Source organism: Cololabis saira, chromosome 15 (assembly GCF_033807715.1).
Source record: "Cololabis saira isolate AMF1-May2022 chromosome 15, fColSai1.1, whole genome shotgun sequence".
In the NCBI taxonomy this organism is placed as follows: Eukaryota; Metazoa; Chordata; class Actinopteri; order Beloniformes; family Belonidae; genus Cololabis; species Cololabis saira.
Genome location: NC_084601.1, coordinates 22,211,216 through 22,234,002, shown reverse-complemented (window position 1 = coordinate 22,234,002; position 22,787 = coordinate 22,211,216). Strand labels below are relative to the sequence as shown.

Below are 22,787 nucleotides of genomic sequence, written 5' to 3'. Positions count from 1 at the left end.
ACTTGACTATAGCTAGTGTATTTAGTTTCAGCTAGTATATGGCTAATGTAGCTGCAATTATGTAGCTAATTTGTGGTTAGTACGTGACGAATTTGGATGCGGTCAGCATGTGGTTAGCTTTAGCCCCAGTTAGCATGTGGTTATCTGTGCTTCAGTGTAACTCAGTGCTAGCTACACCAGTTTAACCACCAGCTCAGTTAGCTGATTTTAGTACAACAAGGGAAGGATTAGTTGATCCACAGTTAAACTGTCTGAAAGCAAGAGTTGTGCCACTAGTTAGCTGTACCTAGTGAACTACAGGTCTGGATCCAGACCCTGGTGGTCAGTAGAGGAACTGGAGGACTGGATCCAGACCCTGGTGGTCAGTATAGGAACTGCAGGTCTGGATCCAGACGGTACTGGTCAGAGGAGGTGTGGGGTTCTGTATTTGTTTCTCAGAAAAGGAAATTGCAGGTTTTTTGTGATCATGGTTTTATCAGACTTATTTTGAGTGTAAACTAGTTTCCTCTGTTTTAAATGTTTCCACAATAGACACACATGTTTGTAATAGGACGTAGCCTGCAGATCAGCTGTGTTTGTAGGAACCACACAGGTGTCATGTTTCCAGGCCTCACCTCTCCAGGTGTCCCTGAGCTGATCCAGGTAAGCAGACGGCCAGGGGTGTTTCCGCTTTCTACCTCCATCCCAGGGAAACATCAGTAACGTCACAGCTTCTTCCCGCAGGTGAAACCAAGTTCAGGCTGCACCGGATGTAAACAAACCCGCCCGCCTGGATTCCTGCCCCTGCCCCTCCCCTACAGTGGGCTGTGGGTGTGCTGTGCCCTGATTGGTCAGGAAGTAAGTGTACCTGCAGCAGCTGTGTTGAGATCCAGGACAGATTAGTTGAGGTTGTGAACGTGATCCACAGGTGTGCTAAACTGCTGCAGTGTCCAGGTAAGAAACAGGAGCTGTGGTTCACCTGGGAGAGTGTGTGTGGGTGAAGATTTCTCTGTGTTTTAATGTCACTAGTCTGTCATTCTCAGAGACCACGGAATCATGGATCCTGAATACACCTCATATGTAAGTGATTATAAAGTTTTCCTCTTACATGTTAATGTTATCTGCGTATTACTACGTAGTTAAAAGGGTGTGTTCAGATACAGGAGAGTCCTGTCCTCAGCTCACCTAGTCAGGGCTATGCAGGGGTCTGGTGGATTGTTGAGCTACAGGAAGATGTGGGTGGTTCTGGTTCTGTTGCTTCGGGTCAGCTCCAGTTCCATCACAAACGGACTCAAACTTTGGTATTGCTAGTAAGTTGGATTCTTTCCAGTAGGACTTGGTGGCCTGGATCTGGATGACGTGGTCCAGCTGTCTTCATGAAGGATAGATCTTCAGCCCCTCAGATTGACAGCTACAGTCTTAACTGTAGCGGGTTCAGCTGCTGTTAACTTAGCCTTTGCTAGCACTTTGTTGAGACTGCTGCCCCTTGACCCAAATCTGAATAGAAAAGATGGATGGATGCATGGAGGGATGGATGGATGGATGAATTGGAACCTTTTCTGGACGAATGTGCAGCAACAGTGGCTTCTCTAAGACCATTGCTGATATCCTTACCTCTTGGTATCATCACTTACCTGAACGTTTTAGATCAGATAACTGACAGAACATCTCGTTTTATAAGCTCTGTATACCTGCTGATGATCAATACATCGGGGATGATGAACACCTGATTGCAGCTCTCAAACCCTCTGGAACCAGTAAGGGGGAACTTTGTATTGCCCATTACGCATATTTTGTGTGCGCGTGTGTGTGTGTGTGAGAGATACCTACTATGATCTGTGACACAATAGATATTCTCTACTATGACCCCACTACCAGTGGTGCCAACTCCTCAGCATTAAACTAGCTATTGGCTGTCCTAAACATTGCTAGAAGTTGCTAAATTATGTCATCACCTAATTTGCATAATTTATCTTTTATTATTTATCTTATTATTTTATAACATTGTAATGGATGTTGTAGGAAAGGAATACAGTAGTGGGAGAGATAAAAAAGTAAGTTAAAAAGAAATGTATGCTTAAAACTACAAATGAACTTTCTTTTTGTTGATTTTTTTTTTTTTTTTTTTTTAATACTGCAATTCTAACCTCCTTCCTTTATCCAGTAGGCCAGTGGAGTCATTGAATAATAATTACATTGATATACATGATCTAAATTAGTTTATTCTTGTATTTACAGTTATGCAACTCTTGATATGCAACTTTGCATATTTTTATACTATATAAAAAAAATATTTATAGTCTTGATTTTGGCCCGATCTGCTTCTTCCTGTTTATTGACCAATAGTAGAGGAGCTCCATCAAGAAGGGCAGCTGTCCTCATTTGCATAATGAGGCAGAAATGCATAAGGTAAAGTAAAAAGAGGAGATGAGGGAATGTAAAAATAAGGAATGCATGTATAAGGAAAAGGGAAAAACAAAAAATATATATATTTCTGCTATTATTTTTAATTATGTCAGTTTTCGTCCTCCATACATTTTGGCTTCCCTGTCAAATATAATTATGACGGAATAGGTTAATGGATAAAACTGTGACACTGTGTAAGCACTTTGGCACAACATCCGTGACTGATCCAAGAAACAATCCGATACGTGAGTTTTTTGGTCCGTTGCACCCCTTATAGCGACAAAGTCACTAATAAGTTGGCAACACCCACTACGATCTGTGACCCACTACGATAAGATCATATTTGTGCTTTTAACACCTGCATTTTTTTAATCAACCTGTTCAATCTTATCTGTTCAGGGATGTATGACACATATTTGAGATTCTTTTGTGATGGAGCCTGACTCATATCAGCATATTTAATCTGTGAAGACGCCTGCAGGTCTTAGTTTCATGTTGCCTCATCTGTGATGTAGCTTTAGATGGTGATCAGTCTGATGTCTGCTTCCTCTCCTGTCTTCAGACCATGTCCTGGGGGACTCTAGGGACTGTCCGACCTTTTACCAACTTCCAGCCAGAAAGAGACGTGATGGAGGTCCAGGCGGCACTGGAGAAGAAAGGTTCCTGTCGCCCTCCACCCTCTGTAACCTTTGCTCGGCTCATTATTTCATGTCACTGATAAAGCGTTTGTACTTTGCTCAGACACTGTGACGTTGGTCAGGATTTTGACCAATCGGAACAACGCACAGAGACAGGTGATTTCCAGGACCTTCGAGGAGAAAAGCGGCAAGGTAAAGAAGCCAACATGTCGTTAAGGAAGAAAGGGAGGTGTTGAGCTGTACGCAGGAGTGTATTTGCTGATCAGACATACCTGAACACACCCATGTGAGAGGTCTATTTGTTCAGGATGGAGTCGTTTCAGTAAACACTTCCAATTAACCCTGAAGGAAACATCCACACACGCTCTCCAGGATTATAATAGTCCTGCTGGTACAACCGCAGGTTGGGAAAACTTCCATCCATTCATTAACTTCCTGTTCTCCAGGTGCTCGTCGTGGTCATGAGGCTAACATAGCTGTAGTTATCATGACTAACTTAGCCTAATTTCCAGTGTTTCTTGGAGGAATATTTGCTAAAGTGTTTCATATTCCTCTTTTACTACATTTTCAAGGTTCAGACTTGTTTTGAACAGTCTTGTATCCAGTGCTTAGTTGTCATTTTAGGAGAGTGTCATTTATTAATCATTTAATACCATTTATGAAAGCGCAGGCAGACCTGGAGCTTCCCCAATACTTTTCAAAATGACTTCCAAGTGCTGTACTGGAAGTGATAACTATACTTACCTTTTGCTAGGAAAATAACTAATTATGTAAACTACACTTGTCTAGCTAACAATGTTAGTTGCTTAATTGGTTAGCTATGATAGCTAGGTGTATATTTCTAACTTAGCTAGCAAGTGAGTTAGGTGATGTTGTGATCGAATTCAATCACCCCGGGTTCTTTAATTGAGCTGGAAAAGGTAAATAAAAAGACACAAGACTGGGATAGAATTAAAGTAGGCCTCATGAGTGAGATCGGCAGAGCCGGCTCCTGCAGCCTGCTTGGTCAATCGTCCCGCCAGATCTGCCGGTCTCTCTCTTGAGAAAGTTTTATTACACTTGAGAAAGGGGTGGCTTGGGGCCCCCCTTAGTTTATTGCTGGGGGCCTCTCTTATCTCGTGCCTGTTACAGCATGGTACTCTCAGTGAAAGTCAGAGATGCACCTTAGTTTCAACACATACACAGATTCGATTAGTGAGCACATGCAGTTTACATATTCAGTTTGATTTTAAATTATTCTTTATAATCATAATATTCCCCCTTTTGATCTCTAATCAGAGATCACCCTATGTATCTTCTTTCTTCTTTATTGTTCCTCTTCAGGGTCAGAGGTAGACTATTCTGAACACCCGGTGGACCCTGCTCAGGGGATTATTCTGCCCCTTTCTTGAAAGCTCAGGTCTTTTATAAACGCTGATGATCCAGCCGGATCTGGGGTCCTAATCTTCATGGGGGGTCCGGTGTTGCCCACTGCGACCGTTGACACCACGTGTCACCTTTCCTGTGGAGTCGGATGACGTGGGAGGTCCGTTCTGGGTCCTGTCCACCTCGGCTCCGACCACTGTCTCTTGATGACTCACAGGGGAACCCATTCTGTCTGTGAGGTCCGTGTCCGTCCGTCCGTCTCCGACCTGTTTGGAGTAAGCAGATACCAAACTTTGCAGTTCGGAGAAGTGAGCTTTCTGACCAAATTGTTATTCGTCAGTCTCCTTCAAGTAGGGCGCATTCTGCGGCCCTAGAAAAAATCGTCCAGTCTGTAGTTCGTACGGGTCAGTCCGTGGCCCGCGTCCACCCATGTCATTTTGGTCTGTGCACAGATTTTTGCCAATTTAGTCTTCATATTCGCATGTCCCATCCAGCGTTTCCCAAACGCCTTCCTGATGTCACCCACTCCACAATACTCAACTCCAGATGATTCAATACACTATCCTACAATTTCCTACAGATAGGTGTGGAGCAATAATTGCTTATTTATGAACATTACTGATTTCTTTCCCTTTGGGCACTGTATGTACACCCACGTCAACAATCCAGACATGCAAATTACTCTGTTAAATCCTTTACGCGTTGAGGGGATACTCAGGATTGTCCACACGATTAACATTTCCTTTATAGAAAAGTGACATTTCTACGTAACAAAAAGTAAAAATCATTCACTCACATGAAACTACGGCATATTTGCCCCAAAATACTGGTTGATGATCAAATGAATTATTACAATAACTGAAAAACATATTCCTTCTTATTAAGCTCCTCCGTAGTTCACTGTTGAATGTTACATAAAGACATATCTTCGTACAGAATAAAGTTGAAAATGATCTGCCCCCGGGGCTAAACACTGACATGTTTTCTAGGAATGTTCAATGAAACAACCTTTCTTGTATCACATAACAACATCCATGAAATTCAAAATCTCCTTAACAATGTGCTTTCTGAGGTGGATATTTGGATCCAAAATGACAAAACCTCTCTTAATATTAAGAAAACAAATAATATATCACTCAGTTTCCATAAAGAACAAAAGAATATGGAAAATCTGGCCTTTCAGATCAAAATAAAATATAAAGAAATCAAGAAAGTAAACTCTACAAAGTTCCTTGGAGTCCTCATTGATGACTGTCTAAACTCTAATCGTCATATAGATCACTTTTGCAAAACTAAATATCTAAGAATCTAAAAATGTCGGTCTGCTTTTCAAAGCGAGACACCTGCTTCCACGCTCTGCTCTTCTTATTCTTTATCAACCTTTGTTTGGACAACATCTAAATTCCTGTACTATTATTTACTGTAATACTTATCCCAGCTATCTAAAAAATTTGACCTTTTACAAAAAAGAAAAATTACTCGTGCCATCTCCTGGACTGAATTTAATTCATCTAATCGCCATCTGTTTGCCCATTCTGGTATTCTTTACCTTAAAGAATAAAACTACTCCCATAATGCTTGTACAATCTATCAGGTGGTTTCAGGTTTAACTCTACTCATTCCAATCTCAGTTTCCCATCTCAAGGCCACTTACTATTTATATTTCTTATTAAGAGCTGTCTTTACCATGTCTACCTCTATACTGTTACACCTTTCACTTTTTTAATCGTATATATTTTAATACGTGCCACACTTTTATCTACCGTACATTTGTTATTTACTGTTGCTACTTTCAAATCCGAATGGAAAGCGAAATAACCGAAGTCTAATTCCTTGGGCAATATTCAAACTTGACTAATAAATCTGATTCTGATTCAGATTCTAATTCCTTCAATCCTTCTAGCATCTACTGTTACCCATGTTTCGTCTTCCTCGTTTACTATCGCATATGCTAATTGTAACCCTTCGTTCCAGTATCTAAAACCGTATCCGTCTACAAACAAATTAATCGCTTTGTCAAATGGTGTTTTCACTAAGTCTTCCCTGACTTTATCGTCACAAACGATTCTTTGCATGCACTTGTGTGGTTTTCCCCTATGATATCCTTTGTGTGTATACGAAATATTTGATGCTTCATTTTCTTAATTTCTTTTTGATTAATTTCTTTTAACTGCTACATGCTGTATACATGTAGGGTCATGTTTACACATCACATAACTACCAACCTTACTCCCCCTTTTGAAACAGGATCACTTGTTGATGATCCTGTTACAGAAAAAACTCTAAATCGTAACGCCTAGTTGTTTCACCATGTCGTACAACTATTGGGTGGTGATAATAATTTTGCTTTGGAGGCATTAAATCCTTAGCCTGATGTGCCAGACGCAAAAACCAATGATACATGAGGGCAAGCCTTTTGATAATTTCATACCACCTTAGTCGTGTCATAATGTGAGTGCAAGGCATCATGTTACCATTAGGTGTATCGTAAAATAATGTGATATGTAAAGGATTGGGGGAACAAGCGTAAGGACACCAGGTGTCGACTCAGGGGCGCCACTGTTGATAGACCGTATATCGGGCCAGGAGTAACCGATGTTTCTGGTTCAAACAAAGTCCAACATACTGTACTGCTGCAGCCAGACCTGGCTGAGGAGATAACATGCAATGTCCACTCAGATGGTTGATTGACTCCGTGTCCCCCGTCCAGAAAGGTCAGCGTCAAACCATCGGGACCACACTGAATCATCACCCCCAAGTGATCAGTTGGTCTGTCCCCATCAGGTCACAGGGAGCTTGTGTGACACGAGGAAAAAAATGTCTCAGGGTTTGCGCCCCACCCTCATCCTGAGGGGGCATGTAAATGGTAAAGTCTGTTTTTTCTCCAAAGCAGCCAGTCCCCTGTTGTCTCTTTGTGGGGCGTGTCTTTTCCTGGGTCTCTATGGCAACCCCCTCGCCAAATCCCCCGGGCCCCTCCTTGTCCACCCATCCCTCTATGGTATGTGGTAGTGGAGGTTGGGTGCTCAAGGTGGTTCATAAAATTTGTGTGTTTTTAATGCTGATTTACTAACAGTATCTCTTGGGCTGACCCCAGCCCACTGACCCCGCGCCTGGCGCTGAAAGTTTCCCCTCTTTTTTTTTTCTGTTTCTGTTTCACCCAACATGTTTACGACATGGTCTGATCTGGCCGTACCCCTACATTCCTTTGTTATCTTTTCCGACCCCCTCCCTGTGTTCCAGGTAGCGTTTCAGTTTTCACTCCTTCTAAATTCCCAATCTCCTCTCGTTCAAATTAATCCGAATTTATTTAAAAAATCCTTGGTTCGCTAATGGAGAACTAACCAATGTTTGTAAAAAGAAAATAATCTTTATATATTTTTCCTCTCTCAGCAACAGTTACAGTAAACAGAAAGTGACAAACCCTGTTCAAAAATGTAAAAGTAAATTATCCACTGACTGTCCTAATATTAATAACCATAGAAAAGTCCTAAATAACATTGTAAAACCTCTAACTTATATCTGTAATTTATCATTTCAATCTGGTCCTTTTCCTAAATAAAATAAAAATTGCAAAAGCACTTCTACTTCCCAAAAATGACAGTAACCTCAACTATAAAAATTACAGACAGAAATTACAATGTCCCTACTATCACAGATTCCAAAATCTGTATTCATCAACTCCTTTATATCCACTAAGACGTTAATATTATTAGGTCCTCACTTGAAACTTAAAGAACGTGAGCCGCCCCTAACCAATTCACCATATTTCGCTGTGGGGGGGTGCTCCAGTACACAGCCAAACATTCTTAACCTAAACAAACAAACTCCCAAAAAGTCCTCTCTCGAAGTTCATATATGCTTTATCAAATAAAAAAGTCTTCTTTATTAGACACAGAATGCATCATTTAAAGAAGCTCATTGTTAATGTTATCTTAAAAAATGTCAACAGAGAAGCTGAAGCTCATGTATTTTTAACAGATAAAAAGTGTCCTTTATAGACACAGAATGTATCATTTAAAGAAGCTCATTGTTCATATTATTTTAACCAAGTCAACAGAGAGAGGCTCATATGAATTTAAACCTTTTACTTCTTAACATTTTATCTTATAATATCCAAATATATTCTAAAATTTGTCACCTATTCAACCCCTAAATAAGATTATTATCAACATAATCTCTAGCTTTTTTAAAGCTTTACTGGTTATCTGTGCTGCCGAAAGACCCAAACAGCCCCTCCTCCTTCCATCGGAGCAACAGTCTGCATCTCTGCTTCTCTGCATCTCCAAGCACCATAAAATCTGCTAACGATCAGAGCAGGTCATGATCTGACAGAGGACTTTTACGACCATGGCATCTGAACCTGCAACTTTTCTGTCTAACCAATCTCCGATTTTAAAACCAACTACGAAGTCAATTAAATCATACTTTTCTTTCTCTTAAAATGACAGAATATATCTACAAAATTCCATGAACATAACATAGGTTACAATACACAAAGGCACACACACACATTATCTCTCACATCTCTCTCTCCCTCTCTCTCACACACATACACACGCAGTCTCTGTCTCTGTCACACACACATACACACATACACACACCAGCACACACGTAAATGCAGGCGCTTCACCCACAAGCGCAGCCCCTCCTTTCTCATAGCAAGGCGAGCAGCCACTGCTTAATTTTTTTACATATATTCCACAATATTACCATCTCTATATCTGTTTTTCAGGCTCATGTCAACTTAGGTCTTATAATATCTTCACAAAGCCAAATTCCCTCAACATTTAAAGTTTCTTGGGCATTTTAAAACATCTCTACAGTTTCCAAAATCCTATTCCATCCTCAATGCATACCATCAACTTTTTTTTTTTTTAAGTTTCTTTGGCAGCTTCTTAGAATTTGGGTGGTCTCAATCCCGGGACTCTAACCCAGCAAAAATACGTGCGCCCGTCGACGTCACGGGGGGGCAGCCACGCCCGAGACTTCAGAATGTCTACGGTAACAGGATTCTCCAATAACCCTGTCCCTCAAAAGGGCCTCAAACCCCGACATCCTCGGACTCTAACCGTTAATAAACCCTTTCTAATAACATCCTGGGACTTAAACCCTTAACAAATATTCCTCTTAACTTATATATATTTCCTCTTTATTTTCTATTCCAGCTTTGTCCTTTCTTCATTAAATTTAGCAGTTGTCATTCCTTAAATTTAGCAGTTATTAAATTCAGCCGTTATCATTCCTTAAATTTAACAGTTCTTAAATTCAGCAGCTGGGTGTTTACTTAAGACTTTGGACACAGTCTTGATTTGAGTATATCCAATGCAGATAAACGGTCTGCTTACCCTGAATTTGCCGCGCGGGCCGTGTCCTCGCCTTTTTCCGCAACCAGCTGTTTTTTTTTTTTTTTTCATAATTACCTCTTTCCTGTTTCTCAATCCCGGACGACGCCCCCAAATTGTTGTGATCGAATTCAATCACCCCGGGTTCTTTAATTGAGCTGGAAAAGGTAAATAAAAAGACACAAGACTGGGATAGAATTAAAGTAGGCCTCATGAGTGAGATCGGCAGAGCCGGCTCCTGCAGCCTGCTTGGTCAATCGTCCCGCCAGATCTGCCGGTCTCTCTCTTGAGAAAGTTTTATTACACTTGAGAAAGGGGTGGCTTGGGGCCCCCCTTAGTTTATTGCTGGGGGCCTCTCTTATCTCGTGCCTGTTACAGCATGGTACTCTCAGTGAAAGTCAGAGATGCACCTTAGTTTCAACACATACACAGATTCGATTAGTGAGCACATGCAGTTTACATATTCAGTTTGATTTTAAATTATTCTTTATAATCATAATAGTGACCTTCCAAAATACTTCCAAAAATCTACTGTAGATAGATAACCTAACTTAACTCGCTAACCTTGATAGCTAGAAAGCAAGGTTATGTCGGCTGGGCTCAGTGTAGCTACGCAAACAAATATAGATAGGTGTAGCTATTAACTTGGTATGTTAGGTTGCAAAATACAGTTATCTCTCCACCTGGCTAGCTAACTGCCATTCACTTGGTTGCCATTATACTTGGTTAGCTTTGTTAGCTACCCCTATAATATATAATAGCACTACTCCCTGTTTTTTCAATTTCTTCAATTAAGTTCAGCTTTATTTATATAATGCTAAAGCATGACAAATATAATCTCAAGGCACTTCAACAAAACAGTTCCATGTTGGTCCAATTAATACAAAGCCAATAAAATAATAATTATTACTTCGCTAAAGAAACCAAAAGATTGCTTTAAAACTTTTCTTGGATACACTCCCCCTTCCAGTTCGACTCCCAGGCCCGGCAGGGGCCTTTCTGTGTGGAGTTTGCATGTTCTCCCCGTGCTTGCGTGGGTTCCCTCCGGGTACTCCGCCTTCCTCCCACAGTCCAAAAACATGCATACTAGGTTAATTGATGATTCTAAATTGCCCATAGATGTGAGTGTGAGTGTGTCTGGTTGTTTGTATGAATATGTGGCCCTGCGATAGACGGGTGACCTGTCCAGGGTGAACTCCTGCCTCTCGCCTGAATACGAGCTGGGATAGGCTCCAGCAGACCCTCGTGACCCTGCAAAGGATAAAAGCAGGTATAGATAATGGATGGATGGACACTCCCCCTTCCTGAGCAAGCATCAGTCGAGTCGAGCTGCTGCTCCTTCACATTGAGAGGAGTCAGCAGCCTCCTGGACACCTCCCTAGGGAGGTGTTCCAGGCATGTCCCACCAGGAGGAGCCCCCGGGGAAGACCTAGGACACGCTGGAGACACTATGTCTCTTGGCTGGCCTGGGAACGTCTTGGACTCCCTCGAGGAAGTGTCTAGGGGGAGGGAAGTCTTGCCATCTCTGTTGAGGCTGCTGCCCCGCGACCTGGTTCCGGATAAGCGGTGGAAGATGGATGGATGGATGGATGGATGGATGGATGTGGGATATCTGGGAGTAGATAGTCATTAGAAGGTTTTGAAGGGGTGGCATCAGGTAGGAGGCTGCAGAGAAGTTTGACTACGACTGCGGTTGAAGGTTAACATGCAATAAACATATCATCAATGGTCAGATCTGGCAGGGGTCCAGAGAAAACTAGAGTCCCACATTGTTGTGCACATATAATTTAGCATTGCCCACTATGGTGCCTGAAATACATTTGACTATGGGTTACCATTTTGTGCTTGGTAACCCAAGCTTTTTTCCCTCTTCAGGTGTGTTGCCGAGTAAGGGTTGGACTCTGCCAAGGCTGCCCTTGGTCATTTCTTCTGTTGATAACTTTCTCAGACAGAATTTTAGGTGCAGTTTAGTGGAGGGAATCCGGTTAGGGGACCTCAGAACTGGGTCCCTTCTTTTTGCAGATGATGGTGGTTTTGTTGGCTTCATCACCTGCAACTCTCACTGGAGTGATCACAGCCAAATGTGAAGTGGCTGGGATGATACTCGCCACCTCCAAATGTAAGACCAGGGTCCTCATCCAGAAAAAGGTGGTGTGCCCTGTCCGTGTTAGGGATCAGATCCAGATCCTAAGTAGAGGAGTTAAAGTATCTTGGGGTCTTGTTCCCGAGTGAGAACAATGGAGCAAGAGCTTGACAGATGGATCGGTACAGCATCTGCAGTGATACGGGTATTGCATCGATCTGTCGAGGTGAAGAAGGAGCTGAGCCAAAAGGCAAAGCTCTCAATTTACCAGTCAATCTACGTTCCTACCCTTACCCATGCTCACGAGTTGTGAGTAGTGAGTGAATGAGATTGGGGATCCAAGTGGACAAACTTAGTTTCCTCCTCAGGTTGTCTGGACTCTCCCTGAGAAATAGGAGAAACTCAGTCATCCAGGAGTTACAGCTGCTCCTCAATATCAGGAGGCAGATCTGGTAGGTTTGGAAACTGGTGAGGAAGCCTCCTGGATGCCTCCCTGTTGAGGTTTTATGGCCACATCCCACTGTGTTGCCACCCCCACCAGATAATTCTTCCATAAAACCAGCTACATCTGGCGCCACCCACACACCAGATCCTCAACCAATTCATCCCCTGGTCACCGCCCGTTTTCCCCGTCAGATCCACAGACCCACTGGTTTTAACAGAGACAATCTTGTTTTTATCAACCCGGTACGTTGTGGTCGTGAGCGCACGTCCAACACAGACATTAACTTGGCTGTGTTGAACGTGCGCTCTCTTTTAAACAAAACCTTTATTTTAAATGATCTTATTGTGCATCATAAACTTGATGGTATTCTTTTAACAGAGACATGGCTTGGCACGGACGCTGCATTTTCCCTCATCCAGGCTTCTCCACCAAATTTTAATTTTTTATTTACTACACGGGGTGTTAGAAAGGGAGGCGGCACAGCTTCAATTTTTAAAAACATATTAGCTACAAAGGAGGTCCCTTTTAACAACTACTCCTCATTTGAACACCTTGCCTTTGTTTTTAGCAGTCCTCCTATTCTTTGTTTAACTGTTTATAGACCACCCCATCACTCCACTGTTTTTATCAGTGAATTTTCAGAGCTTTTATCAATCATACATACCACTTACAACAGAATTTTAATAACTGGTGATTTTAATCTACACATTGACAATACCTCCGACCCACTGTCGAGAGAATTTTTAAACCTTTTAAACTGCATGGATTTTACCCAACATGTCACACAGCCGACTCACAACAGAGGACACACCCTGGACCTAGTCATAACCTATGGCCTGTCCACCGGTGTGTCCTCTGTTGTCGATCTGGCTGTGTCTGACCATTACTGCGTGTTTTTTAACGTCACCAGTCTTAATCATCAGGAAGCCTCGATGAGAACGGTGAGGAAACGCTACCTAACTCCTGAAGTGGCTGCAAATTTTATTGAGATTTTACAGAGCACTCCTGCTGATGTTTTACCTGCATCATGTGATTTTATTGTTGATAATTTTAACAGGAAACTAGAATCCACTCTGAACTCAGTTGCTCCACTTTTAACAAAAACCATAAAAACTAAGCCTACACCCCCATGGAGAACTGAGGAAGTCAAAAAATCAAAAAGAAAATGCAGGAGTGCTGAGAGAAGGTGGAGAAAAAGCAAACTTACAATACATTATCAGATATTTCGTGATCAACTCAAATCCTACAATAAAACCGTCAAACAAGCAAGAATTGCCCATTTCTCAAAACTCATTACAGACAATAAAAACAATTCTAAATTTCTTTTCTCCACCTTCGATCTTTTAACAAATGTACATTTTAAGAATTCCTCACAACCACCAACAGACAATCTTTGTGAGGATTTTGCAGACCACTTCAGAAGTAAAATTGACAACATTAGGTCCAGTCTTTTACCACATCAAAATGTCATTTTTAACACATCTGGACAGTTGCTTTTACCCGAGGAAACACTGGAGAGTTTTGCCCTGGTTGATGCGAGGACACTTGGTCGAGTTTTCTCCCAGGTAAACCCAACAACCTGCCTTTTAGATCCCATTCCCACATCACTTTTAAAGACATTTTATGAATTCTTTGAGGAACATATTTTAAATATAGTAAATTACTCTCTTCAGACGGGTGTCTTCCCTGCCGCCTTTAAAATGGCGGTGGTGAAGCCCCTTCTGAAGAAGAGTAATTTAGATCACAGCATTTTTAATAACTACAGACCTGTATCCAACTTACCCTTTTTAAGTAAGATTTTAGAAAAGCTGGTTTTTAACCAAGTAAATTATTTTTTAATAAGAAACAATATTTCAGAGAAATTTCAGTCTGGCTTTAGGATGAACCACAGCACCGAGACAGCCCTTTTAAAGATTTTAAATGACATCAGGTGCAATTTAGATAACCGCAAACTGACAGTCTTGGTTCTACTGGATCTTAGTGCCGCCTTCGATACAGTAGACCATCACATTTTATTAAACAGACTGAAGCACCTGGTGGGCCTCTCTGGTACTGTTTTTAACTGGTTCCGCTCCTATCTCACAGATCGATCTTTCTTTGTAAGTTTGGATACATGTTCCTCCAGAATGCATGAAATTAAGTGTGGGGTCCCCCAAGGGTCAATTTTAGGTCCGCTTCTTTTTAACCTTTACATGCTTCCCTTGGGGGACGTCATCAGGAGACACGGCATCAGCTTCCACAGTTACGCTGACGACACACAGCTGTACATCGCCGTGTCTCCTGATGACACAGGGCCACTTGATGCCCTTTTTAACTGTATTTTAGATATTAAGTCATGGATGGCAGATAATTTCCTACAGCTCAACCAGGACAAAACAGAGGTTTTAGTTATTGGTCCTGAAGGCCGGAGAGAGAAACTTTTACCAAAACTACAAGATTTTAAACCTTCGCAACGTGTAAAGAACCTGGGTGTTATTTTTGACTCTGAGCTCACTTTTATTCCACACATAAAGAATATCACGAAAATAGGTTTTTACCATCTTAAGAACATAGCCAGAGTCCGCCCGTTTCTCTCTCAGGCCAGCACGGAGGTGCTGATGCATGCTTTTATCTCTAGTCGTTTAGATTATTGTAATGCCCTGCTCTCTGGTCTTCCTAAAAAGAGTATTAAGAACTTACAGTTATTACAGAACTCAGCCGCTCGCGTGCTGACGAGGACCAGAGGGCGGGAGCACATTACACCTGTTTTAAAATCGCTGCATTGGCTCCCCGTCCGTTTCAGGATTGATTTTAAGGTTCTTTTACTGGTTTTTAAGTGTCTTAACGGTCTTGGGCCATCTTATTTATCTGATCTGCTTTTACTGTATCAACCCTCACGGACCCTGAGGTCCTCTGGTACCGGCCTTTTAACCATTCCCCGAACCGCGACCAAAACCCACGGTGAGGCTGCATTCAGCCATTATGGCCCCTCTTTATGGAACAGCCTGCCAGAGAACCTCAGGGCCGCAGAGAATGTTGATATTTTTAAAAGGAGGCTCAAGACACACCTTTTTAGTTTGGCTTTTATCTGATCTCATTTACCTAGTGTTTTTAGCTATGTATTGTGTGTACTTCTTTAGCTCTTTTATCATCTCTAAAACTTTAATCCATTTTAGTGACTTTTTACTTTATGTTATTTATTATTCATCTTAAGTTTTATATATATTTCTCTAAAATTTTACACTTTTAGGTATTTTTTACTTTCTTTTAATCTTTTAGTTTTTAGCTCCAGTGTTTCCTCAGGGGGGTCGTTCACACTGGGAGGTGTGCCTGCTCCGCCCATGGGGGTGTCGTCATGGGGATCCCTCAGGCCTGGGTAGCTGGGGGGGGGCTCCACCTTCTGTGTGGGGTCTGCCCCGGTCTGTCCGGGTTGGGGGGGTCTCTGTGGGGATGCTTCTGGTGGTCGTGGTCGGTGATGCCTCTCGGTGTGGACGGCCACCCATAGGTAGTGTTTTCCTCACCGGGATCGTTAGTGCTAAGCCATGTCACCAGTCCACTTACTGTGTGTGTGTGTGTGTGGGTGTGGGCGTGTGAGTGTGTGCACAGGTATATGAGTGTGAGTGAGTGTGTGTGTACGCGTGGGGGGTGGGGTCGTATGGAATGTTTTAAATTGTGTTTTTTATTGTTATTTTATTCTGCATGTAAAGCACCATGTGTTGCATTTTATATTGTATGATTTGGCGCTATACAAATAAATAAAGTTTAAGTTTAAGTTTAAGTGAGGAGACACCGGGGAAAATCTAAGACAAAATGGAGGGGTTATGTCTCGCAGTTGGCCTGGAAATGCCTTGGTATCCTCACAGATGAGCTGGATGAAGCAGCTGGGAAGAGGAAAGTCTGGGTTTCCCTTGTTAGGTTACCGCCCCAGCAACCTGATTCTGGATAAGCAGTAGATGATGGATGAAGCTACAGTATGTTAGTTAATGTGGCTAGTTTATCTTGATAGTTAACCTATCATTATGACCACAGACACCAGTTTAGAATTATATCTGTATTTCTTCCTTCCTTTGGATCACTAAATATGTCTTTACCAACTTAATTTGAAGGTGTACTAGATCTGAATAGCAAAGTGTGTTCTGGGTTGGGTAATATTCATTGACAGACCAGAGCTCCAGTGTTACCTACCTGGGAATGCCAGTTGGCACTGATGGATGACGTTTCCTGTGTTGGTGTTTCAGAACCTGAGCGTGGCTCTGAAGAAGTCCATGTCCGGAGACTTGGAAGACCTACTGCTCCTGTTGCTCCTGCCGCCAGACAACGCCGAGGCTCAGCGTCTGCAGCAGGCCATGGCGGTAGGCACTTGCATGTTCATGTGTTGACAGAGTTGGATCACAATGGCATGACTGAGCCATGTTGATGTGTTTTATAGGGTTTGGGCACAGATGAGGAAACGCTCATGGAGATCCTGAGTACTCGATCTGGAAAGCAACTTCAAGACATCAGCACCGCCTACAGACAACGTGAGTCTAGGAAAGATAAACCTGAATCCATTCTTCGCTGTATTTACAGGCATGTTCCTGTGTCTGAGGGCTGTTTCACAAAACCAGAATATCGGATTAAACAGGCATTTTCGGATATTCTGGCTGAATTAAGCCTTGATTTGGTTTCACAGAAGCAGTAGCAAATAAGTTACCATGGTGATATATCCTGTGCAGCTAGCCTGCTCCAGCGCTATTTTCCGCACCATCAGAAGAGTGTATTTGGAATTAAAAGACTATGTGCACATCTTCATAACCTTCCGCCCACATTACATTTTTTTAATTTAGATTTATTTCAGTCACCATTTTAAAAAAAAAAAAAAAAAAAAAAAAAAAAAAAAAAAAAAACTCATATTAACCTGTTGTGGACAGCTGCCAATAGTCTATCTCCTTAAATTGCATGTTGCTGTGTATGAACTTACATATTTGTTGTCATATCTGGAGTGTTTAAGAAGGATCTGGAGAAGGAGCTGAGAGGAGAAACCAGTGGAGACTTTTCTAAGTTGCTCATGGCACTGATGAAGGTGAATCCAGTTTACATACTTCTCTGTCACAACAAAATGCTGAAAATGTACAAACGCTGAAAAGGATAACTTTTAAGATTACCTGAAAAGTATTAACTCCTTAAATTCATGTGGGCAGCAAAAATAACTTTTCTTTATTTGTTGTTTAAAAGTGATTTTGGCACCAAGTTTCACACAAAGTATGCGACTAACTCCGCCTCCATTTTTCAGATGTAGTTTCACACTGATCCAGGAAGGTTCAGAATTCCTTCCCCAGAAAACTTTAAAAAAAAAACATCAATAAAAATAAACCTGGTACTATTGGATATGCGCAGCTGTTCTACCATCACCTTCCAGGTTGCTAAGCAACACTGCAGGGTTCATCTTGTAGCTAGTGCCCAAAGTCAAGTGACAAGGTGTATCATCAGAAGAAAATGTGTTTTTTACTCCATCTACAGAGGTGGAACCAATTGCTGTGTGGATGAAGCACGTAACATCGCTGTCCACTTAAACTGCAGTGATCAGATTTCCTTAGAGTACACCACCCATCACCACCAACTCAGACATGCTCATTCCACTTGATAGGTCAGCTCCTACAGCTCCACCCATCAACCTAAATCAGCTCTCCTGAAGTCTGAAATTTTAAAATAGCATTGAAGCTCCAACTATGGGACGGATGGTTTTTAAATTTTCTTTAAGGAATGTCTCCACTTCATGGAGAAAACCATTTTGAAGTTTTAAGCAATTTACATAAAAACAAAGTGAATGTGTGATGATACAAATTAATTTCTGTCCTCCACATGTCATTTAACAGGCTTTTATTTTGTCTCACAACAGAAACATAACGTCCCTGCTGTGGTTCAAAGTGATGTTGAGGTATCTCTTCTCAATTCATTGATATGTTGATGTTGTACACTACTGTGAAAACTCGGTCTAAAGAAACAGGAAAAAGTATATGAACCTCTCTAATTTAACTGTTTTTCTGCCTTTTATTTGCCTTAAAATGGGATCTTATATTCTGTGCTTGAGCTGGTGGACAGACATGTTATCCTGGAGGATGTTCTAGAAACTTAGGAATTCATTTTCCCAAGCAAGCCCATATCATTAAACTCCCTCCACTGTGCTTCTTCGTAGATGATTTGATCTTGGTAAACCATGTTCCTTTTGCCAAATTTCTACCAGACTTTGTCGTCCTCCGTGGTGATTTTCATGGACATTGTAACGGTTCAATGACCTTCATATCATAGAGAAACGTTTTCTAAGAGGTTCTCTTACTTTTTCTTGCCACTGAAGACCAGTAAATCATCCGCAAAACAATTATAGACGGATTGTACTCTTCTTAAATGCTTCTCAACTGCAGAGTTAAAGAGCTCTGAGTGACCTGCATGAGCACATGTTGGACTGCGTTTGTCTGTTGTTTTTATTTTGGTTCCTGGGTAATAACCTGTGGGAATCCAAATCCAAGTTGAAAGCTGGCTCTGAAAGTTTCTAGCTCAATATGAATATTTTGTTTGAAAACTGCAGGCTCTTGCTGGGTCTCTGAGTGGCAAAAAGGTTGATGCTGGACAGTGGATCAATATCTTCAGCTCCAGACACCCAGACCACTTGAATAAAGGTGAGCCGCTGACACAGAAACTCCAGCAAATTGAAATCCCCATTTTCCCCAGATCAAACTCTATCCACCTCAATGATCTGAACTGAAAGACAGTTCCTCCAATTTTAATCTTTCAGTTCCCAGCTCTCACCATCAGTGTTCCCAATGGCTCCATCCTAGAGTCCTTGGTCTGAACCAATGTTCCCCAGAGCTCTGTCCTGGGACTTTCGGTCTCGACCTGTTCTGTAATATTCTTTCCTGGATGCCTCTGTCTCTAGCCGTGTTCTCAGGCACTCCATCCTGGGACCTTCGGTCTTCACTGGTGTTCTCTCTGATTTGGATAATTGGTACCTTCACTTAACTGTTAAAGCTAATAAAATTGGAGTGGATACTTCAATTTTATCTGGCAACACAATTCACCAAGAACAAGAAGGCAAATAAGAGGCATCCAGAAATAGGGTCACATTTTTTTGACTTCAGAAAGTTACAACGAAAGAAAAACAGAAACAGCCTTCAGGAATTAGTTTAATGGGACTAAGGCCGTTGACCTGTCCTTTAAAGATAGGTATGAAATGAAAATGTATTTATGATCACAGCAGTTGGACAAAACTTACATTTACAGCTTTGTGTAGCTTCACACCTTCTGTCGTGAACTGTGCTCCCCCTTTAACTTCCCGAGCACATGAATGTCGTCATAGCTGCAATTGTTTTAACTCTGTTTTATCTGCACCTACTTTGGTCTATTACATTACTGTGGCTTGATTGTATTCCTTAGCTTTGTATAAAGGTGTCTGATAAATGTAATGTTGTGTAATGTATTATTATTTTAGTATTATATTATTATTGTAATGTCTTATTTGGTTTGTATATACTGGTATGATAGATGAAATCAGGTTTATGGGTTGTGGGTAAGTTGGTATTTTATTTATCCTGCAAGTGAAATTATAGCGTTTCACCAGCATATCAATTTGCAGAAACGAGTGGAAATGTAGAATAACTTAAAATTAGAGTATTATATACACACACGAGACGTACACAGACACACACACACACACACACACACACACACACACACACACACACACACACACACACACACACATATAGAACAGAAAAAAGAAAAACATGGGTACTCATTTAACACAAAAATGTACACTCTGGCAGTGCAAAGAAGTGCGTACTTACATGTGCAAGTGTAATCATCTGTCACACAGGGTGGGATCATTGAAAAGTGTTATGGAGAATGATAAAAAGGACTTTCTGAACCCTTCTATGTGGGAGCGGCGAAGAATAAATCTTTTGGAGAAAGAGCTCAGTTGTCTCTGGAGTGTGTCATGAACGGTGTGGGACTGATTGTCCAAGATGGACATCAGTTTCAATGGGACTTTGAGTGACTGAGTCTCTCTGAGATTTAAATGAGTCTGCTGCATGGTCGTGTTCTTATATCTTTAACATAGTTTATGTTTTTGATTGTGTGGACCCCTGTAACAGGAAGCTCTGGTTTTAAAGGCTTCCACATCAACCTCAAGTACCCTGCACTAATTCCAGGCCATCCATAACCTAGCCGCTCGTCCACATTACAGCTTTCCCATTTTTTGCTTCATCCCACATGGTCCCATCCAGCATCCCCTCTAGAAATGTTTTATCGTTATTTTTTTTTTAACAATATCTTTATTGATTTTTTTTATTCACACACAGGATATTATTATAAAGGACATTTCACAACAACTTTTGACTTAACAGTCTTAACCCCCCCCATCCCAACCCACATCCATTCTCTCTTTGCATCTCTCTTCTTATAAGGTCCAAAATTAGTACAAAGTAGCATATGCCAGTATTGTAAGTACAGTCCAATGGCACCTCTAGCAAATTAAAGAAACATAAATACATAAACAAAACTTACAAATAAACAAAAATTAAACTTTTGCTGTCGCCCTTCAAGACCCTTCTCCTTCCGAGGTTGACCACTTCTTTGATATTTAAGTGTCCTGCCCTGCATTTTCCTCCCGTAGAAGCACACCTATATCTCCTTTTTTAATGAATTGATTAAACAGTTTCCAGATGTCCTCGTACATTCCAAGTTTGTTTTTTAATGTATATGTTATTCTCTCCATTGACATACATTGTGCCATAACCTTGATCCAAGCACCGATTGTAGGTGCATCCGTGTTCTTCCAATTATTGTATTATTATTATTATTATTATTATTATTATTTATTAATTATTATGTAGACCTTGGTGCTGCTCTGGTGTCTGACTGCTGACCTCTTTGACAGTGCTGATGGGCCTGGAGCTGGAGACCGGACAGATGGTCAGTCAGATAGTAGAGAAACGATTCTCTGGAGACTTCAGATCGGCTCTGAAAGTTTTAGGTAAGCAGACACGAAGAGTGCAGACACATGAGTTTTTCGTCTGCAGAAATCCATCAGCTCCTGACGTTGGTTTGTGTCTCTACAGTACAGTGCATCCAGAGTCCTGCTGATTACCTCGCCAAGAGACTGAGCACCATGAAGGTGAGATGATGTGGATTTCACTGCAGTGGTGAATGTTCTGATCAGTGAAGACAAGAGTCCACATAGAAGTCATCACGGGGTCTCAGCAACGATATTGAGGTGTTCAGTGACACACCAGCAAGTTAGATGTTTTTAACACCTCAGCTAAAAAGAAGGTTCAAAGGTGCAAAATTAATGTTAACGGTTCCAGAGGTTACTACGACTGCGCCTCATATTCAAGAAAATGGTGTTTGATCGCTGAGGTTTTAAAGTGTTTTAAAGTGTTCACCAGTCTGATGGCAGTTCATGATTTAAGGCCTTCTGCCAGAGGTCAGTAGAAAAAAACAGACCATTTTCTGTTTTCTAGTGTTTCTCCTTATTGGAGGTTATCTGCTTACTTGCATTGAGGATCAAATTGCCAAAATACCTGATTTAAGCTTTCATTATTTTTCATCTCAGTTTGAATGCTGTGTGTTGCTTTGTGAAACTGTTTTGATCTTCCTCTCCGACAGACATCCATGGTCCACGGCATCATGGTGTGTCACAGCGAGGAGGACCTTCTGTGTGTCCGAGTGGCGTACCGGAAGCTGACGGGAACGTCTCTGTACTCTGCTCTGCAGGTGAGATCTTCTCCACACCGATCAACCACTGTTTTCATGATGAGAAGTTGACTTTTTTTATTTTTTCTGACAGAACCATTTCAAAGGAGAACATCTGCAGGCACTGCAGGCCATCTGCCGGTCCGAGGACTGAAGCGACGCTGTACATAAAGATTTTTATCCCCATAAAACAGTTTATTAAAAAAAAAAAGTTCCAAAGATATTTGTCATATTTTATTCAATCATTTTATTCAATTCAACGATTCAGCTGGCGCTCATTTCTGATATTCTGATATTGCTTAGCTGAACCAGCTTAACATCTCGTCTTTACGATAAAGTTTCCTGTTGACAAGTTGATTTCTGACCCAATGTTTCACTCACACTAACTTTTTGGCAGCAGGTAGCTATAACCCGGACTGGTCCGCAAGAGCTCATCAGAACAATTTTCCAAATTTCAGGAAATTTGGATTCATTACTTTGAAGTGTTTTGGTTAATAACAAAGAGTCACGTCTTGCATGTAGGACCCAGATGCAGGAGACAGAGGTAGCAGGAGTTCCAAACAAACAAGATTTAATTAAACTAAAAACGCTGCTGAGTCGGCTTAAACTCTTCCCACCAGACCTGGGGCCTGTACTACGAAGCAAGTTCAACATACCCAGGATATCTTTCCCTTATCCAGATTCACTAAGCGGGACAATTGCAATCACGCTAAGCGGTCACACGACGGCGGTTATCAACTCGGTATATCAACCCAGGTTTCTCCAATCTGGATATGAGCGCGTGCACATAAAAGGGGCAGTGTTTTCAGCGCATGACCAATCGC

General features: G+C 41.5%; 1 protein-coding gene across 2 annotated transcripts; it reads left to right on the top strand.

Annotated features, from left to right (window-relative positions):
- The first annotated feature begins 816 nt into the window (after positions 1 to 816).
- On the top strand, positions 817 to 22,203 carry anxa14 (annexin A14). Of its 2 annotated transcripts, none has more exons than XM_061741092.1 (13): positions 817 to 933; positions 1,023 to 1,059; positions 2,948 to 3,044; positions 3,127 to 3,215; positions 16,476 to 16,589; positions 16,667 to 16,757; positions 17,220 to 17,299; positions 18,116 to 18,154; positions 18,803 to 18,893; positions 21,149 to 21,244; positions 21,330 to 21,385; positions 21,877 to 21,984; positions 22,058 to 22,203. In XM_061741092.1, exons 2-13 carry the CDS (start codon positions 1,036 to 1,038, stop codon positions 22,115 to 22,117), a joined length of 945 nt encoding a protein of 314 aa, XP_061597076.1. In that variant the 5' UTR covers positions 817 to 933; positions 1,023 to 1,035; the 3' UTR covers positions 22,118 to 22,203. The 2 variants fall into 2 exon arrangements, with proteins under 2 accessions (XP_061597076.1, XP_061597077.1); XM_061741093.1 differs by having other exon boundaries at positions 854 to 933; positions 1,009 to 1,059.
- The last annotated feature ends 584 nt before the right edge of the window (positions 22,204 to 22,787 follow it).